General features: G+C 42.0%; 1 protein-coding gene across 1 annotated transcript; it reads right to left on the bottom strand.

Annotated features, from left to right (window-relative positions):
* Positions 1-8,160: 8,160 nt before the first annotated feature.
* Positions 8,161-14,062, bottom strand: LOC139367574 (angiopoietin-related protein 7-like). The gene is made up of 5 exons (XM_071105828.1): positions 13,499-14,062; positions 9,739-9,839; positions 9,464-9,658; positions 8,976-9,171; positions 8,161-8,876 (listed from the first exon to the last, which is right to left on the bottom strand). Exons 1-5 carry the CDS (start codon positions 13,854-13,856, stop codon positions 8,707-8,709), a joined length of 1,020 nt encoding a protein of 339 aa, XP_070961929.1. The 5' UTR covers positions 13,857-14,062; the 3' UTR covers positions 8,161-8,706.
* Positions 14,063-16,983: the final 2,921 nt, after the last annotated feature.

Below are 16,983 nucleotides of genomic sequence, written 5' to 3' on the forward strand. Positions count from 1 at the left end.
TGGGACCTAGAACTAGCATCTTGGTTTTGTCCGAGTTTAAAAGTAAAACATTTGCCGCCTTCCACTTCCTTATGTCTGAAACATAGGCTACCAAGGAGGGCAATTTTGTGGCTTCACCATGTTTCATCGAAATGTACAGCTTTGTATCATCTGCATAGCAGTGAAGGTTAACATTTATGTTTCCCGAAAGACATCACCAAGAGGTAAAATATATAGTGTAAACAACAATGGTCCTAAAATGGAACCATGAGGAACATCAACATTTTCAGTTGATTTGTAATCATCCACAGAGACAAACTGATATCTTTCCGACAGATAAGATCTAAACCAGGCCAAAACTTATCCTCTCCAAAAGAATGTCATGATTGATGGTGTCAAAAGCAGCACTAAGGTCTAGGAGCAAGAGAACAGATGCAGAGCCTCGGTCTGACGCCATTAAAAGGTAATGTACCACCTTCACGAGTGCAGTCTCAGTGCTATGATGAGGTCTAAAACCAGACTGAAGCGTTTCGTATACATTGTTAATCTTCAGGAAGGCAGTGAGTTGCTGCACAACAGCTGTTTCTAAACATGTTGTGAGGAATGGGAGGCCAATAGTTATAGTTATATAGGCCAATAGTTTTTTATATTTTCTGGTTCAAGGTTTGGCTTTATCATGAGAGGCTTTATTGCTGCCAATTTTAGTGAGTTTGGTACACATCGGTGGATAGGGAGCCATTTATTATGTTCAACATAGGAGGGCCAACCACAGGAACCTCTTGATGGGTGGGCTTAGGGCAGAAGTGCTCCCATTTCGATGTTCCTCTCAGCTTGTCAACACTCTCCCAGTGCACTTTGGTAGCTGAACTGTGTTTGGGGTGTTGTTTATCCATGTTTCAGAGTCACTGGGATTCTCGGCTTGCACATCATTCACCCATAGTCATTCACGCACACCCCTTCAATCAACTCCTGTGCCATCACAAAGTTCCACAGCGGCAGTAGGGAGGGTTACTCTTTAAGAGTCGATGATGTCACCCTCCCCTTAGAAATCCAACCCCACCACATGCAGGGAAGTCTGGCCCCGCAGCAGCTTTTGATCAAACCATCAAAAGATTTGCCAGTCTGTCATGGGTGTCTCTTATCTCTCCTCTTTTCCTCTCCTTCCCTGCTTTAGTACCAGATCTTTATCCCCATGGTGAACAACGTGATGTTGAAGGATCAAACACCAGCGCTATGATGTGCTCATCTGTCGGATCGTCAAGGTCAGTTTTTGGTCTCACGTTTTTGGACAGCACGTGTTATGAAATATGTTGAGATTAGCGAGGAGGCAATCTGTGAGAAATGCACGAGGCAAGTTTGAATCTGTGAGAAACGCACGAGGCAAGTTTGAACAATTATAATTCCAAGACTAATCAGACAGTGTAATAGACCAGGATTAATTGAGGCACCTTGCTTACAGTGTGTTTCTCTGCAGGAAGGAAATTAAACTTGTGGGCAGAACAGATGTTTAGAAGCCCTGGGCTCACTGAGTGTGTGTGTGCGCATCATCATGGTAACCGTGTTTATCTCAGGGGTACACTTTGGCAGAGGAGGAAGAGGACCCTCTAATCTTCCAGCTGCACAGGAAAATGAGCGACACAGCAGAGGCGGGGCCAGTGAAGAAGCTCCACGTCAGCACCACGGCCCTCAGGAGAAATAACATGTCATTTCCATTCCTGAACTGTGTCTTGAATTATGCTTCCATTTCAACTAATTGGTTTTTGTTGTTGTCCTCAAACAGGTAGTGCTTTTGGTTTTAGAGGCTCATTATCAAATCACTTCATGATCAGAGTTGATAAGTACTTTTTCAAATAGTCGGTTTGTGGTTGATATATAAAACACGTATTTGACAGTATTGCTCAGTTTACATCCAAATTTCTCTCTCCATAAGACACCAATGCACAATGATTTTGAAGCGCCTTTGTTACAGCACGTCTAATCATTTCAGAACAGTGAGAGACACTGACCTGTCAGATCTGCTGATTTCTTCCCTCACCCAACTGACACCATATGAAGCGCATTAATGTGATTATTGTGGCTGAGGCGCCTGAGCGTGGTCCTGCACTCGTGATGGTCGCTGGCCCAAATCTACATTCCCCTGGCCAGGTATAGCTATTCCCTCCCTCCACCACACTTCCAAGCACCAAGCAGTCGCCCATTTTCCAACAGAGGTCCTCATTTCCACTCTTAAACCAAATCATATATTTTTTGCTGACCTATCTTTACTGGTGTTGCATCCACAGGCTGTTTTTATTTTTCTGAAGCCTAGCCAATATGATGTGGCCATTCAGCAGATTTACAATTCAAAGATACTTGCAATTCACTGTGACTTACAATGGACTAAAGGTGCATAAACAACACCATTGCATGACATTTTTTAATATTCTTTATTCATAACTATCTAACCGAAATACACAAAGCATCCAATTAGAAAAAACATTATTTCTGTAACAGTGATTTGAGCCCAAAAAATGCTTAATGAATGAAACTATCACTATTACGATGAAACATTCACCCCCAGAATCCATCATACTGATTGTGATCTGATCTAATGGATGTTTATTCTCCCATCCATCGTTAGTGATCTGTTCATTACAGCCTCCCTGTCGTGCTGGTTGGAGCTGAGTGAGGACCAGCAGGATGAGTTGATCCGCAACATCGAGGTGGCCCTCAACTTCCAGGACATCGTCGAGTTCACCCAAACCCTGCTCAATCTGGCCATGTTCATGGAGCACAGCAATAAGGTGGGTTCACATTCAGAGCAGGGCCCTATAGAATGGGTTTTAAGCTCCAGTCCTGGATAGAGCTACTTGGTGTGCAAGCTTTCGTTCTAGCCCTGCAGTAACACACCTAATTAAAATAATAAACTCATCACTATCCTCAATCTGGGCCCTTATTAACTGAATCAGGTGTGGTGATAAACTGGAATAAAGGCCTGCACACCCCGTGGCTCGCCCCGTAGTTGGAGAACCCTGCTTTAGAGCAATGCCACATCATTAATCCACCCATCTAAGGAATGTCCTGTGTTTTTTCAGGTTCCTCTTCCTCTGAGAGACAGTGGCATTGTTCTGCTTGGCGAAAGGGCTGCCAAATGCCATGCATATTCCAAGGCCCTCCACTGAAAAGAGCTGGTTTTCCAGAAGGGTGCCTCTCATCTCAATCTAGAGTCCCTCATCAGGTAGGAACCTCAATAAGAGAACACAATATCAGCAGAATCCATTTTGAGTGAATAGGGGAGTGTTTGGCGGGTCCATGCTGTATATTTCCTGTGCTTCCCAGACTTGGCAATAGCCAACATCAATTGTTGAAACATTCTATGGGTAGCTACTGAGGCAGTGCGGCTACTGTATGGCTGGAAGGTTTCAAATTCCCCTTGGGTTATTGAACTCTTGCTTTTGTTGGGTCATACTGCACTTTTACTTTGTGAAGCCTAACCACGAAATTGCTAGAATGGATGATGTGGTGCTTTTAATGGCCATTTTCTTTGGCTTCCCTGTGTCTGTATTGGTGGAATGCATGTGATGGCACATGGTTGGGGAGAAGAGATGTACATTCCCCTGAAATAAGAATACCTCCGTTTCATATGAAATGTGACTCACCACCTGGATTTGGTCTTATGTAGCTAAATGTAGTTTTTTACATTGGATAAAAGTAGAGACTAAGAGGTTACAAAATGCTATATCATACACTGCATTTGAGGAACAATGGGAAAGTAATTCTGCTTTGAAAGTTGATCAACATGTAAACTCACTTTCGAGAATTGTTTTGGTATGTAGTGAAAAACTCTTCTTTGTCTACACCCATTTAGCATCATTCACACCCTCTTAAGCTTTAGCCCCACCCATCTCGTTTCGCTCTCAGAGCGTTCAGAGTGCACACTTGACACACTGGCCGATGGTTTGTTTCCCTCTGGATAACACGAAAACAGCCTAACCTGCCCCGCTGGCAACAATTTCATTACGCTTTTTTGCCAATGTTTACTGACACCGGCCATATTCAACGGGTGTTGTACACTTTAGCTTAAGACATGTAGCTAGCTAGCTAGGTAACAATGAACCTAGCTAGGTAAACAATGTGTAAGATCACACACATAACTTAACTTAACATAACTTTACCTGCCGCCCAGGTAACATTAGCTAGTTAAACAACAATGAACATGGTGCCAAATCATGTCATTACTACCCTGCATGAATCTGCTGGGAGCTAACCAACCAGGTTCAATGTTAGCTAGCTAACATTAGGCTCTAACTAGAATAGCAAACAGCTCTGGGAAACAAATAATAGCATCAGCTAGGGAGCCAGCCAGCCAACGTTAGCTAGCTGGCTAACAGTACACTTTAGCTTGAAATGTAACCACTTTCTGTCAAAATTAGAACTGTGTAATATCGGAAAATGTAGCTAGCTAACGCTAGACTATCTTATCTGTTTACATCATGATGCATGATGGACGCGTCTCCCTGTCAGGAATGCCATACCGCGGTTGCCCATAGTTTGAAGATGTAATCCAGAGACAGGTGTTTTCTCTATCTCTTTAACTATCATACTCTAATTCAACTGATTTTCAAAACTCGATCCTCCAGAAAGTGGAGAGCAACACTTATGCAGCTCTACTACACAACACATTTCTTTAAAGCTGTGTTTGACAGGATTACCAACAGACTGACCAGCTCAAATAGACACAAGCCCTATATGGCAGACCAATCTGAACTCTTCTCTTGGCATGTCCAGCCCACTCATTATCTCAGCCAATCATGGCTAGTGGGAAGGTTGCTGTCTTTATGTGGCTTAACCAACAAGGCTTGTAATATAACTATTTTATTTGTATTTACAGATGGCATACAAGTTTGTTATTAAGGCACATGAAAGTTCACATGTCCCAGAAGGCATTTCTGGCAAAAAACACAAATGGCTCCTCTGTGAAGTTGTGACTTGCGACATGCACCTCGTTTCCTGAAAAGGGTAACCATTGTTTGTCTGGTACCGCACACACAATGAATGTGCAATGAATGGAACGACCGGCCATAGTGAATGCTTTTTTTGCTTCTTGCTTAGGCCTAGTCACTGTAGCATTGGCAGACTTCACCTTTCCCAAATTGGAGTCTGTTTTGAGTTATAACACAGAACAGGTGTCCACCTCAATGCAAATTCATAGCTTACACTTCGGTTTTAGTTCTTCCATTACCTATTATTTCGTTTTTCTTTTGGTGTATTTGAGAACCTAAAAGCCTCACTAAAGACATGGCTGACCACTGACGACTCTAGGACGTTTAACGACCCCTTTATGAGAGTCATTACACCAATCAAATAATGGTTGACACATCCCTCATCCCATATCTCTTTCATATCTCCTGTCATCTTTTCCATCCCTCCTCTCGCCCTTGTCTTTTACGCTAGTGTTGTATTTCCAGCCATTGCTTTCCAGCCATTTAATTGTGCGTTTGCCCCCTTTCATCCATCCGTCTGGAATAGTGTTCTCTCAGTGGCCTGTTTTCAATTTCTCCCTGCCTTGATGATGATGAATGACGGGAGCCAGCAGCTCAGAGTTTTCAATTTCTCCATCTGGTTCTCACCTCTCCAAGATTTCCCATAAAATGACTCCTGTGCACCACGTAGCCTGTTCTATTCCATCACTTTGGTGTAGAAGTAGTAGATTTCTGGGGCCATTGTATTATACACTTAAGTCAGGAAATTTTGAAGATATTTTCCCATTTCTTGTCACCTATTTTTTTTTATTCAGTAACTCAGTTGCTGGTGGGCCTAGCAATGAAACCTTGATTGTGGCATTTGTAAGCCAAAAAGTCATCTCAAAAAGTTGTCTAGTCAGACCATATGGGTCTTCATTTATTTAGCATTAAGGCATTGCAAATATGTGGATGGTATGTACCGACACGGAAACGATTACCCACGTTGTCCTAGGAATTAAAGGCGACTTTGATGCTCCACAGCCGCCCAGATGTGGGGGGCTATACACTATTAAGTATTTCCCAGACTGTACGTCGGATTCAGTCTTTTACGATTATTACATCACACTGTTCGGTGTTACCCAATTAAAATATTGATGTCAACCTGGCCAGATTGTACCATTTGCTACAGTTCTGTCACATTCTGCAAACTTTTGTCCGGGACGGCAAAATCGTGGCATAAAACTGCTAAAATCGTATGTGGTGGGGCTTAAGACATGAGGGATTTTGAGTCTGCAAAAATGATTTAGGCGCCTCGATCTGGGGGTTAATCTACTAGTCTAGACCATTACTTACCATTAGGTAAGCCTAAGGCCCTCCTCAAATACTTCAAAATGAGCCCTTCCTTTCTTCTTACCCTTTTCAAAAGCCCACGTCTTTTTCCTTGTCTCCTTTGCTGTCTGGTAGCTGATTACTCCACTCAATAAATGAGTACTTTTCGAGGATTAAAGCAATTTTATTTTGATGCAAGTCAGTTGAGGTCATTGGGTTCTCACATTCCAGATGATTTTATAACATTTACTTGTTGAATTTAAAGGTTTTCTTGGTACTGCAACAAGTTATACGATTACCCACCAACACTGTTTCATCTCCGAATGAAGCATGTCAACATAGAACCAATGGTGGAGATACTGGTGTGTTGGTTCAACACTAAATGCTTTACAACCGATACTGATGCAGGTTTGATGTATCTATCCCTTAGCACTTGATGAAATGACTGTGCACATGCTATCCTGTTAAGTCTTTTGTTGATTTGCCATGTAAATAAACTCTTGCTACCCTATGCATTACTTATTGCCAGTAAATGCTAGCGGAGATCAAATGCTTGCCGTCATCCATATGCAATATGTCTACACTCTGAAATGTTGTGTTGACAGTAAAAGCACTTACTGTCACTTATGCTTTCCGGCCTTATACTGTATATTCTTTTGTTTTTTTACACTTTATGAATACATAGGCCTAGTTTCTGCTAAGCTGCATCTGAGAGTCAAAAAAATGTATTTGACTGCATATTGATTTAGGAATTTCCTTAATTTGACTTTTAAGATACTTTGACATTTTAGTCATTTAGCAGACACTCCTATACAGACTTGTAGTAGTGAGTGCATAGATTTCCATACTGGTCCCCTGTGGGAATCAAACCCACAACCCTGGCGTTACAAGCACCGTGCTCTACCAACTGAACCACACGGGACCTAGCAACACAGTCTCACAATAAATTTGTGCATATCCCTTTGCTGGCGCTGAAAAAAGGCACTAAAACAAATTCTCCTTCAGTACTTCACGATGTCTTGATATCCTGTAAATAGCTGAGGCTTTGGCAGAACACTTTGAGAAAGTTAGGCTACCCTGTAAATGAACTCTGAAATGTCCCCGGCAGACCTCGCAGTGAATAGCTGTAAGAAATTAAGCGTGTCAGCCATTAGCACAGGGTCCAAATATACATCCGAGAGGTTACACCAGGCCACAGCACTAGACTAGACTAATGAGGGCTCCGACTGGGACCTCACATTCTCCATTGGACCCGCAGCTTCCCGTGGAAACCTTTTTGGACAGGTGGAGCCACAAGCTCCGCAGATACAATTTGTAATTTGTCATCTATCCTAAATTATTCTCAGCATTGATCACCGTCCCTAAGCTCCCTAGGACTTACTTTTAAGAATGTCGCTCATCTGCCACAAATGGAAGCACCCACTATTTCTTATTTGGAATCTCCTCTCCTGGCCTTGGCACCTGTTTAAAAGGACATACACTGACAGTGCACCCTGCTTAAGGTATGCCATAAGCACATTTTGAGCACACTGCCTCACTTCTTACATTAATGTGCCATTTCAGTGGTTGTTGCAAAGTCTTTGTTTTTGAATGTGGTCAAGACCTGTCAGAGTGGCTGTAGAAGCCATTGACACGATGTGTGTGTGTGGTCTTGTTCTCTGGAGTTTGGCAATGTGACCTTTGCCCAGTGGCATGAATGTCAGTGGGACCTGTGAGTCAGAGCTCAGTGGTGGCTGAAGGCAAAGGCATAGTTATTGGTTGATCAGAGACACGAGGGTGATCAACTGGCAGCTTCTCAAACCTATTAACCATTGACGTCTTGTGATGAGTACATGGCTAATTTGATGATATTGAACTAAGACAGACAGCTAGACAAATAAAGCACATTGACTACCATCAGCAGCACACCTTTTCTTAAAAATACATGTTTATTTCCTATCCCACAAAACAACATACTATAGAGCTGTACACATTTTTACAAAGGACACAATTCCAAAATAAGTGTTTGTTTTCTTACAATAAAATCTGTCAGGTACTTCTGATGGAAGTACTTTGGGTGGTTGTTCCCGTTCCAGTAGCTCACAAAGGTACATTGCAACGCACTTGCTGGGTCTCTGTGTATATATTTTTTTCCATTGTCATACCTGCCCGCTACGTGTAATCAACCTAACCACAGCTTGAGTTATGACCGATAAATAAAACCTCTTGCTATGAGACAAGATGGAGGGAAGCAACATTGTTACCCTTACAGAACAGTGGTAAAGAGGCTTCGATGAAAATGAAAATATTTCAATGATATATACAAAATGAACTACAATTTACAATCAAACATGTTTAAACACGTTTAACCCATATAAAAATTCCAGACTATAACAAAGGGGAAAGACAATTTGGTTGCCCAGGTTTGGTTAAATCTGAAGCATGCGCATCATCCAGAGTTTGAAGTTAGAAGAGTTTATGGTTGAAAATTCTGTGGCCGGATCTTCATCTCCACTCTCTTCAGGGAGTAGTTGGGCCCGTGCCAGCCGTACCAATTGATTCCATCTGTGCTCTTGCTGTGGTCGCCATAACGATAGAACACGCCGTTCAGGTTGGAGTCAGTGCAACAGTTGTACCAGTAACCACCTGTATGGAAAAAAGGTGAAAATGCAGTCATTGGAAAGACATTTGAAGGTGTTAATTGTGAGAGTTAAACCAGAGTTAAGTATTTTGTCCCTCTTGTACCTTTGCGTAGTGAAGCGCAGTCGTCCACACATTTGTCGTTGTCTTTGCCCTTGGTGCTGAAGTTGGTGTTGTTGTGGTAGCGCAGAGAGTCCCCAGCATTTCCACTGTAGTTGGCGATGAAGAGTTTGTAGCTGTTCAACTCGTTTTTCACTGTGAAGTAACTGTACTCTGCATAGCGGGTCTGGCCTTCCCAGTCCTGGAGAACAGACAAACAGAAACAGAACATTATTTAGTTGTTTGCTGCACATCTTGTGGTAAAACTATGCAACTGAGAATATTGAACTAATGTTAAAACTTTAGGTGGAGCAAGAGGTTTACCACTTGACCATGAGTTTTCTTTTTACTGTGTTTGGGTGGTGTATCTTTAGTCTCCTGGCTCTGGATAAAACCTCCCACCACTATCATCAGTTACCTCAGGAGTGGGGTGTGTCAGAGTCATGCCGTTATCTATTTACTGCTCTCAGTATCTGGGGACTGGTCCTTTGTACCTCCATCTCTATTCTTAGTATGCTGGGCTGCCTTGTCAGACGGAAGATGTTTTCATTGCCCAGCCAGAAGTCCCCGCGGATGGTGCCAAAGCCATTTTTGTACTGCTTCCAGTCGCGGTTGAAGGAGGTCAGGCCCACCTTGCGTCTCTGGATGAGCGTCCAGCCACCACCATTGCTCTCCATGTCACAGAAGACCTGCCATTATACAGAGACTACAATGTAGCAGGGATCTGTGAATGTAAAACCTTTTTTGTAATTCCAGGGTTATCACTTACGTCAATCTCAGGGGTCCCCAGGAAGTCATCTGCAGGCAGTTTGTACTCCCCAGAGATCTTGTAGTTCTTGGTGTACAGGGATGCACAGTCGTAGATGGCATCTAGAAAATAAAAGGTTATGTCATTAGAGATGGCCAAACCAGATGCTGTTTCATGGCGGGTTTTAAAAATGCAAATTGACAAACGGTATCATGGGAATAGATGTCTGCCAGAGAAGTCAAATAATTTTGGATAGAAGGATATTATACACAGCATGGTTACATTTCTTTGCATAGTTCTCTCTATTGTTTCTGTGATGGTATGGTGATGCCATTTGTGGTGCTTTGAGATCACTGGGGAGTAATGGATCCAATGCATCAAAAAGGGATCAAGTGTTTTCATGGCTAGAGGCTGGAGTGGAAACGCCACTCTAGTCTTTGCTTTTCTTCCTGCTCTGCTTACCTGTCTGCACAGTGTCTGTGTAATTTGAAGAGTCATTATAAATCGCTTCTCTGTTCACTGTTGCAGCATCATAAATGTACTACTTCTAATAGGGTATTAAAATATACACTGCGACATGCCTGGTTAAATCTCCCCACTGCCTGGTTAAATCTCCCCGCTGCCTGGTTAAATCTCCCCGCTGCCTGGTTAAATCTCCCCACTGCCTGGTTAAATGATGGCTATCACGAGACACCCAGACAAGTTTGCACACTAGTCTCCATTTGATGGCAGCTGTCTAATGCCGAAGATTCGGAACGCCCACTGATAATTATTACAGGTCGAACGATTATGATTTTTCAACACCGATACCGATTTATTGGAGGACCAAAAAAGAAATATGTATTTGTAATAATGACAATTACAACAATACTGAATGAACACTTATTTTAACTTAATATAATACACAAATAAAATCAATTTAGCCTGAAATAAATAATGAAACATGTTCAATTTGGTTTAAATAATGCAAAAATAAAGTGTTGGAGAAGAAGGTAAAAGTGCAATATGTGCCATGTAAGAAAGCTAACGTTTAAGTTCCTTGCTCAGAACATGAGAACATATGAAAGCTGGTGGTTCCTTTTAACATGAGTCTTCAATATTCCCAGGTAAGAAGTTTTAGGTTGTAGTTATTATAGGAATTATAGGACTATTTCTCTCTATACCATCTGTATTTCATATACAGTGCCTTGCGAAAGTATTCGGCCCCCTTGAACTTTGCGACCTTTTGCCACATTTCAGGCTTCAAACATAAAGATATAAAACTGTATTTTTTTGTGAAGAATCAACAACAAGTGGGACACAATCATGAAGTGGAACAACATTTATTGGATATTTCAAACCTTTTTAACAAATCAAAAACTGAAAAATTGGGCGTGCAAAATTATTCAGCCCCTTTACTTTCAGTGCAGCAAACTCTCTCCAGAAGTTCAGTGAGGATCTCTGAATGATCCAATGTTGACCTAAATGACTAATGAGGATAAATACAATCCACCTGTGTGTAATCAAGTCTCCGTATGAATGCATCTGCACTGTGATAGTCTCAGAGGTCCGTTAAAAGCGCAGAGAGCATCATGAAGAACAAGGAACACACCAGGCAGGTCCGAGATACTGTTGTGAAGAAGTTTAAAGCCGGATTTGGATACAAAAAGATTTCCCAAGCTTTAAACATCCCAAGGAGCACTGTGCAAGCGATAATATTGAAATGGAAGGAGTATCAGACCACTGCAAATCTACCAAGACCTGGCCGTCCCTCTAAACTTTCAGCTCATACAAGGAGAAGACTGATCAGAGATGCAGCCAAGAGGCCCATGATCACTCTGGATGAACTGCAGAGATCTACAGCTGAGGTGGGAGACTCTTTCCATAGGACAACAATCAGTCGTATATTGCACAAATCTGGCCTTTAAGGAAGAGTGGCAAGAAGAAAGCCATTTCTTAAAGATATCCATAAAAAGTGTTGTTTAAAGTTTGCCACAAGCCACCTGGGAGACACACCAAACATGTGGAAGAAGGTGCTCTGGTCAGATGGAACCAAAATTGAACTTTTTGGCAACAATGCAAAACGTTATGTTTGGCGTAAAAGCAACACAGCTGAACACACCATCCCCACTGTCAAACATGGTGGTGGCAGCATCATGGTTTGGGCCTGCTTTTCTTCAGCAGGGACAGGGAAGATGGTTAAAATTGATGGGAAGATGGATGGAGCCAAATACAGGACCGTTCTGGAAGAAAACCTGATGGAGTCTGCAAAAGACCTGAGACTGGGACGGAGATTTGTCTTCCAACAAAACAATGATCCAAAACATAAAGCAAAATCTACAATGGAATGGTTCAAAAATAAACATATCCAGGTGTTAGAATGGCCAAGTCAAAGTCCAGACCTGAATCCAATCGCGAATCTGTGGAAAGAACTGAAAACTGCTGTTCACAAATGCTCTCCATCCAACCTCACTGAGCTCGAGCTGTATTGCAAGGAGGAATGGGAAAAAATGTCAGTCTCTCGATGTGCAAAACTGATAGAGACATACCCCAAGCGACTTACAGCTGTAATCGCAGCAAAAGGTGGCGCTACAAAGTATTAACTTAAGGGGGCTGAATAATTTTGCACGCCCAATTTTTCAGTTTTTGATTTGTTAAAAAAGTTTGAAATATCCAATAAATGTCGTTCCACTTCATGATTGTGTCCCACTTGTTGTTGATTCTTCACAAAAAAATACAGTTTTATATCTTTATGTTTGAAGCCTGAAATGTGGCAAAAGGTCACAAAGTTCAAGGGGGCCGAATACTTTCGCAAGGCACTGTACCTTTGACTATTGGATGTTCTTATAGGCACTATAGTATTGCCAGTGTAACAGTATAGTTTCTGTCCCTCTCCTCGATCCTACCTGGGCTAGAACCAGGAACACATCGACAACAGCCACCCTCGAAGCAGCGTTACCCATGCGGAGTAAGGGGAATAACTACTCCAAGTCTCAGAGCGAGTGACGTTTCAAACGCTATTAGCGCGCACCTAGCTAACTAGCTAGCCATTTCACATGGGTACACCAGCCTCATCTCCGGAGTTGATAGGCTTGAAGTCATAAACAGCGCAATGCTTGAAGCACAGCAAAGAGCTGCTTGCAAAACGCACGAAATCGGTGTCCAAAAATACGGATTTCCGATTGTTATGAAAACTTGAAATCAGCCCTGATTAATAGGTTGACCTCTAATAATTATAGTACATTTTTTTAAACAAAGAACAATGGCCTCCATACAAATATAATTGAACCTTTTTGGTTGTTTGTTTAATAATAGTCGTCTGAAACTGTAGGCTAATATTTCTGTGAAGGGTTTTTTGAAGTAGATTTTCTGTTTTCTGACTGCAGACTGACTGATGTGATCATAAAGAGGATCATTTTTTTACCAACCACATTTCTTGTGTGTCTGACATTAAATCAAATCAAATTTTATTGGCCACATACACATGGTTAGCAGACCATGCAGTAATATCTAACAAGTAATCTAAGCTAACAATTTCACAACTACCTTATACACACAAGTGTAAAGGAATGAATAAGAATATGTACATACAAATATATGAATGAGAGATGGCCGAACATAGGCAAGATGCAGTAGATGGTATAGAGTACAGTATATACATATGAGATGAGTAATGTAGGGTATGTAAACATTATATAAAGTGGCAGGCCCTGAAGCCAGGATATGCATATAATTGGTACCATTGGAGAGAAAACACTGAAGTTTGTAGAAATGTTAAAATATCCACAACTTAGGTTCTTACCTGATGTGGTCTGAGTGACGGACTGGGCGGCTTGCAGCTGCATGATCTCCACCCGGTTATTGATCTCAGAGTACTTGCTCTCGGCCTCAGTGACACGGGACTCCTGCTGTCGGTTCTGCTTGTCCAGCTCGATCATCTGCCTTACTACATTCATCAAGTCTGTCTCCTGCTTGCGGCCCAGCTCCTCCAGTAGGCTGGTCAGGTTGGCCACCTGCACCTTCAGGGAGCGCACTTCATCACAGCACTGCGCTTTTGGAGGCTTGGGTGGCGCCAGCCTCTTCCTTGGGTTTTGCGCCCACGCTTCTGTCAGCACCAGCAGCAGGAGGGTAACGCTCAGAGCCACCGTCAGCAAAGACATCTTTTACAATTTTCTCAATTTTAAAATTTGTTTTCTTGTCTTGCTCTGGTTGAATGCAAGCTGTCCTGGTCCAGTCTGATTCTTTAGCGGTGTCAGAGGTCTTGAAGAAACTGAGAGAACAGGATTGGATTAGTTGAGTTAGGAATCTGACTGGTTGAAGTGAAGTTTCCTTTAGCCAACTGCTTTCTTAGGCTCTTTGCTCCCTCAGTAAAGCTGTGGCTGGGGGATCTTAAATATCTATACATGTGTGCCCTCCCCTTTTTTGGTTGTGCTCACAGTTACTGACCCGCCTTCAACCCCCCCCCCCCCCCCCCCCCCCACACACACACACACACACACACTCACTCACTCACTCACACACAGACACACACACACACATACACACACACACACACTTTTGCTCACTCTTGTTGGTTCTGCCCTGTGCCTTGTTTCTTTGTCATGTGTTGCAAGTTTCAGAGGGACACAGTTTTTTCGCTCTGTCTGGAAGAGCGAAGGACAAAGGCTCCTGTCTGAAAGAGCTCACACTTCACGTGGTAATAACCAGCTCAATTTCACCTTCCCTGGCTTTGTATTCAACAGCCTTTCATTCCCAGAGGCACACCTAGCTGATGCATTTTGATACTTTCGTCAAGCTTGGATTTAACTGCTTAAAGTAGGAGTATGTGTACAATTTATCTTCGGTTTGGCCTTCACACATGAAGGTGTCCTTGTTGTCCTTGTTGTCCTTGTTAATGATAGTTGTGTAGCACCCTCGGGGGGAAGTTTCAACAATAACAGCAGCCTCTTTACATGCCGAAGGGATTGGTTAAAACCCCCATCTAGTCTTTTACATTTTTAAATCATCACTCACTGCTCAGTTTATTAGGTATACCCATCTATTACCGTGTCGGTCCCCACATTGCCGCCAGTTAGCTTCCCTGTTAGCTTGCACGACTCTTGCCATTCTCCTTTGACCTCTCTCAGCAACAAGCTGTTTTCTCCCACAGGACTGCTGCTGGTGTTTTTTTGTTTGTCGCACTATTCTCTTGAAAGCATAGGAGGGCAGCCGTTTCTGAGATACTGGATCTGGCGTGATTCACTGTCTGTAGGAGCGATCCATTTTTGTGAACGGGTTGGTGTACCTAATTGAGTGTTTGTCTAAATCATTGTGTGTTTATTTCATGAAAATATAGTGCCTTCAGAAAGTATTGACAACGCTTGATTGTTCACATTTTGTTGTTACAGCCTAAATCAGTGACACAAAATCTCAATTGAGATGTTGTGTCACTGACAAAGTGGAATTATGTTTTTTGACATTTTTACAAATCATTACAACATTAAAAGCCTAAATGTCTCGTCAATAAGTAGACAACCCTGTTATGGCTAGCCTAAATCAGTTCAGGAGTAAAAATGTGCTTAATAAGTCACGTTATAAGTGAAGAAGCCGGATGTGGAGGTCCCGGGGTTGCCATGGTTACACGTGGTCTGCGTTTGAAGCCAGTTGGTCATACCGCCTAATTCTCTAAAATGACGTTGGTAGAGAAATTAAATGATCTTGCAACAGCTCTGTTGGACATTCCTGCAGTCAGCATGCAGTCAGCCTGCACCCTCCCTTGGTATCTATACCTATGGCTGTTACGGTGACCGTATTACCGTCACTCCGGCGGTCACCAGTCATGACGGCATTCAAATTCCACGTGACCATTTAGTCACAGTAATTAGGCTTCTCTAAGCTGTGATGCTGCTGGTCATTTAGTAGCCTATCAAACGTACTAACTGCCTGGTACTCAGCACTCTACTGTTCCTCTAATCACTCTGACATCAATGCAAATGTAATCGGAAATCTAAATTAAACACGTCACGAAAGCCCATGAGCTCATGTTGCGCAACATTTCTGTAGGCTATGCAATTGCGGGAGACAACAGAGTGATGGCCTCTACTGAAATAGGAGGATCCCATCAGCTTTCTACAGGCTAGGCCTACTATATTTACAGTGCCTTCGGAAAGCATTAAGACCCCTTGACTTTTTCCACATTTTGTTATGTTAGTCTTTCACCTAAAGTCAAGTACCTTGGCACAGATTACCATCTTTTTTTAAAATCATAGAACATTGCCTAAGTTGCTGGAATCAGTACAATTTGCACCATAATACAATATCTACCATAAGCCGCCTCCAACATCCTTTTAGAGAATTTGGCAGTATGACCAACTGGCCTCACAACCGCAGACCACGTGTAACCACTCCATCCCATGACCTCCACATCCGGCTTCTTCACTTTATGAAGTGAATAATATAAAGCACATTTTTACTCCTGAGCTGACAACGAACACAATTGCATTTTATCAATGGCAATTTGAATGCACAAAAATACCGTGACGAGATCCTGAGGCCCATTGTGAGGTCCATTTTGTAAAGTATCTGTGACCAGTAGATGCATATCTGTATTCCTGTCATGTGAAATCCTTAGATTAGGACCTAATTAATGTATTTAAATTGACTGATTTCCTTTTATAAACTGTAACTCAGTAGAATCAAAGAAATTGTTGCATGTTGCATTTATATTTTTGTTCAGTATAAAATAAATATTAAATGACCTGTCCCTTACCTTCTGCCTTTGCTATGATTTCCATCAATTTGGTGGTGATGTGAATGAATCTCTAATTCTTTTTTGGTTTGTACTGAGCCAATGCCAAGCAGATATGTGGTCCATACTGTAGCTATATGGATGAAAGATTTCTAGAAACTTGGATAACATCGTTAGCTAAAATAAATAGGGGTAGCTATTTATTTAAATTGCAAACAGGGAGGTTGTAGTTACTGTTTAATCTCTCTTCCAGATCAATATCAACCTGACTGCCAGGTGGTAGTGTAGCCAGTGTAGAAATCTATTGATGAACTGAAAGTGTAGGGATATACTTTATAAATGTATTGATACATTTTGAAGTGTATTAATATATAATATCCTATACTTGTGCTTTTCAAATAGACTGGGATCTTTTTTTTCCTACGAGGGCTATTTGTATTCTTTATTGGTGCTTACAGTTTTATCATTTATTCAAATGAAGCAGAAGGAACAGGATGTACAGAATGCCCCATGTGAGGAGGCTGTTCAATATTCTGCACATTTGTTTTGTTAAATGTGAA

Source organism: Oncorhynchus clarkii, chromosome 16, assembly GCF_045791955.1.
Source record: "Oncorhynchus clarkii lewisi isolate Uvic-CL-2024 chromosome 16, UVic_Ocla_1.0, whole genome shotgun sequence".
Lineage (NCBI taxonomy): Eukaryota > Metazoa > Chordata > Actinopteri > Salmoniformes > Salmonidae > Oncorhynchus > Oncorhynchus clarkii.

Excerpts from the sequence above, each read along its gene's own strand:
- LOC139367574 (XM_071105828.1), bottom strand. The coding sequence starts at position 13,856 with ATGTCTTTGCTGACGGTGGCTCTGAGCGTTACCCTCCTGCTGCTGGTG. Across the intron at positions 9,840-13,498 it reads CGTCACTCAGACCACATCAG|ATGCCATCTACGACTGTGCA; the intron begins GTAAGAACCTAA and ends TTTATTTTCTAG. Across the intron at positions 8,877-8,975 it reads CTGCGCTTCACTACGCAAAG|GTGGTTACTGGTACAACTGT; the intron begins GTACAAGAGGGA and ends TTTTCCATACAG.